The sequence below is a fragment of the Rasamsonia emersonii genome, assembly GCF_000968595.1.
Source record: "Rasamsonia emersonii CBS 393.64 chromosome Unknown ctg1118621760425, whole genome shotgun sequence".
Classification (NCBI taxonomy): domain Eukaryota; kingdom Fungi; phylum Ascomycota; class Eurotiomycetes; order Eurotiales; family Trichocomaceae; genus Rasamsonia; species Rasamsonia emersonii.
Genome location: NW_013563009.1, coordinates 22,245 through 24,233, shown reverse-complemented (window position 1 = coordinate 24,233; position 1,989 = coordinate 22,245). Strand labels below are relative to the sequence as shown.

At 52.6% G+C, this 1,989-nt stretch overlaps 1 protein-coding gene across 1 annotated transcript; it reads left to right on the top strand.

Moving 5' to 3' along the window:
• Positions 1-1,080: 1,080 nt before the first annotated feature.
• Positions 1,081-1,989, top strand: T310_6574 (uncharacterized protein; the record flags this gene model as incomplete). Its single annotated transcript, XM_013470608.1, has 3 exons — positions 1,081-1,210; positions 1,381-1,640; positions 1,711-1,989. The coding sequence occupies 3 exons, from the start codon at positions 1,081-1,083 to the stop codon at positions 1,987-1,989; spliced, it is 669 nt and encodes a 222-aa protein (XP_013326062.1).

The window sequence follows — 1,989 nt, the reverse complement described above, 5'->3', positions numbered from 1 at the left end:
CTTTTCCAGACTTTACAAGCTCTGTTTCAGGCCGGATGATGGCGCCGTACATATCGTAATGCCCTCGTGGCTCGTGCATGATTCGCTTGCGGATGGAGTCATACTCGCGCAGTGCTTGGTCGCGCTGTTCCAGCAGTGTTCCTTGCAGCTCTGGGAACCCTGCGTAGACGATCCGCGTTGGCTCGCCAGTGGTGTGCATGTCGATGCATTTGATCGGCTGCATTGAGCTGTTTGTAAACGCCTCCGCCAGGTCCATGGTGGGCCGATCGATTACTGTAGAGCACGATACCTTGTTCAAATTAGTAGTCGATAGGAGGAGAAAAGAATACGTTCCACGCAGAATAGTATTTGACGCAGCTTAGATATGACAGCCAGTACGGAGTTAACTGAATACACCAGTATAGTCAAGTAGGATAGATTTGTCACCGATGTTATCCGGTGGGCGACCCGGTGGGGCAATATCGACCTCTACACCTGTCAGTGTCCCAGCTCATGACTCTTATACAAGCTTCTTGTCTTCACAGCTCCCAGAGGACCGTGTTTGTCGATAGTAAGCCCGTACAGTGAAGTAGTCAGCCGAGAAATTCGCGTCAATTGCTCTTCCGGTTCACCCCGCCGTCACCGGGATAGAACCGTGGAAATGCCTCGACGGTCAAGAGTCCACGTATCCAGCAGAACTGATGATAATTCCAAGTTATGATCAGATTAACCTGAAGCGGTCTCAGAATTACTGTCTTTCTTGCACGCGAATACGCGGTGCCCATGCGAATAGTCGACGCCCAAATTTAAGTCTGCAGATGAATACACGCGCATGAGTCATCATAACCGCAGACATGCACAAACCAAACCGCCAAACCGTCGTCTCTGCAGACGGGACCAAAAATCTGGGCTGAAGCAGTGGGCGATCAAACGAAACCGGCAGTCGTCTTCCTGCACGGCTTTGCGTCGTCGTGTGCGGTGTTCGAGAAGCAGTTTGCGGACTGCCTGCTTGTGAATAATCTCTACTTGGTAATGTTGACCTTTCTCTGCCTGCCTTTGTGGTTGTGGGACTGAGAAGAAACGATTTTCAACAGATTCGCTATGATCTCCGTGGCCACGGCCGCAGTGACCAACCGACTACCCCGGAGGCATACACCTCTGCTCGGTTGGCTGAGGATCTCGCTGCTGTGTGTGAGGTCCTTGGAGCGACAAAGCCCTATCTTGCTGGATGGTGCGTGAGGACAGCTTTGCTGCTATCGATGCACATACTACTAAAGGCGCTTTTACTGACTATTCTTCCCTGCTGATTGAAAAGGAGCTATGGCGGTATGGCACCCTTATGAGAACGAAGAATTTGCATTTCTCCCATCTCCGTTTTTACTTCTGCTTACAAGTCTACAGCCCTCATCACTGCAGACGTCTGCGCCCATTATGGACCTGAATTCATCGCCGGCAACATCCTCCTGGGCGGCGTGCCTTACAAATCCGCTCACCCAGCGGTAGGAGACCAGGGGATTTTTGACCTACTTCCGCGGCTTCTCAGCTCAGAGGTGGACGTATTTTCCCAGGCCTGTAGAGAGATGGTGAACTCGTGCTTCTCGCCTGGCTTTCCAGTCCCTGACGAGACAAAGTGGGCGTGGATGGGCGTTGTCGCTGCTCAGGTACGCAGACGAGCCGTTGAATCAAGTCCAATATAAGCTCATTTTTTGTTGCGCATTCTGACAAGCTCAGACCCCGGCTGTCCGCTGCATTGTAGCAACGCGGGAGCAGGACGAAACTGCTATCCTCTCAGCTCGTCATCGACTGCCATTCCTTGTCATCCAGGGCACGGCTGATCGGCATGTCCGCCACGAGGCGCTCGAATCGTTTATGCGGACGCAGTTCCCTGATGTGTCTGAGTATCATCGCCTGGATGGCGTTGGGCATGCGTGTTTCTATGAGAAGCCTGACGTGGTTGATCGGCTGATCGTCGAGTTTGTTCAGCGTGTACAAGGGACGCTGGCAGGGTAG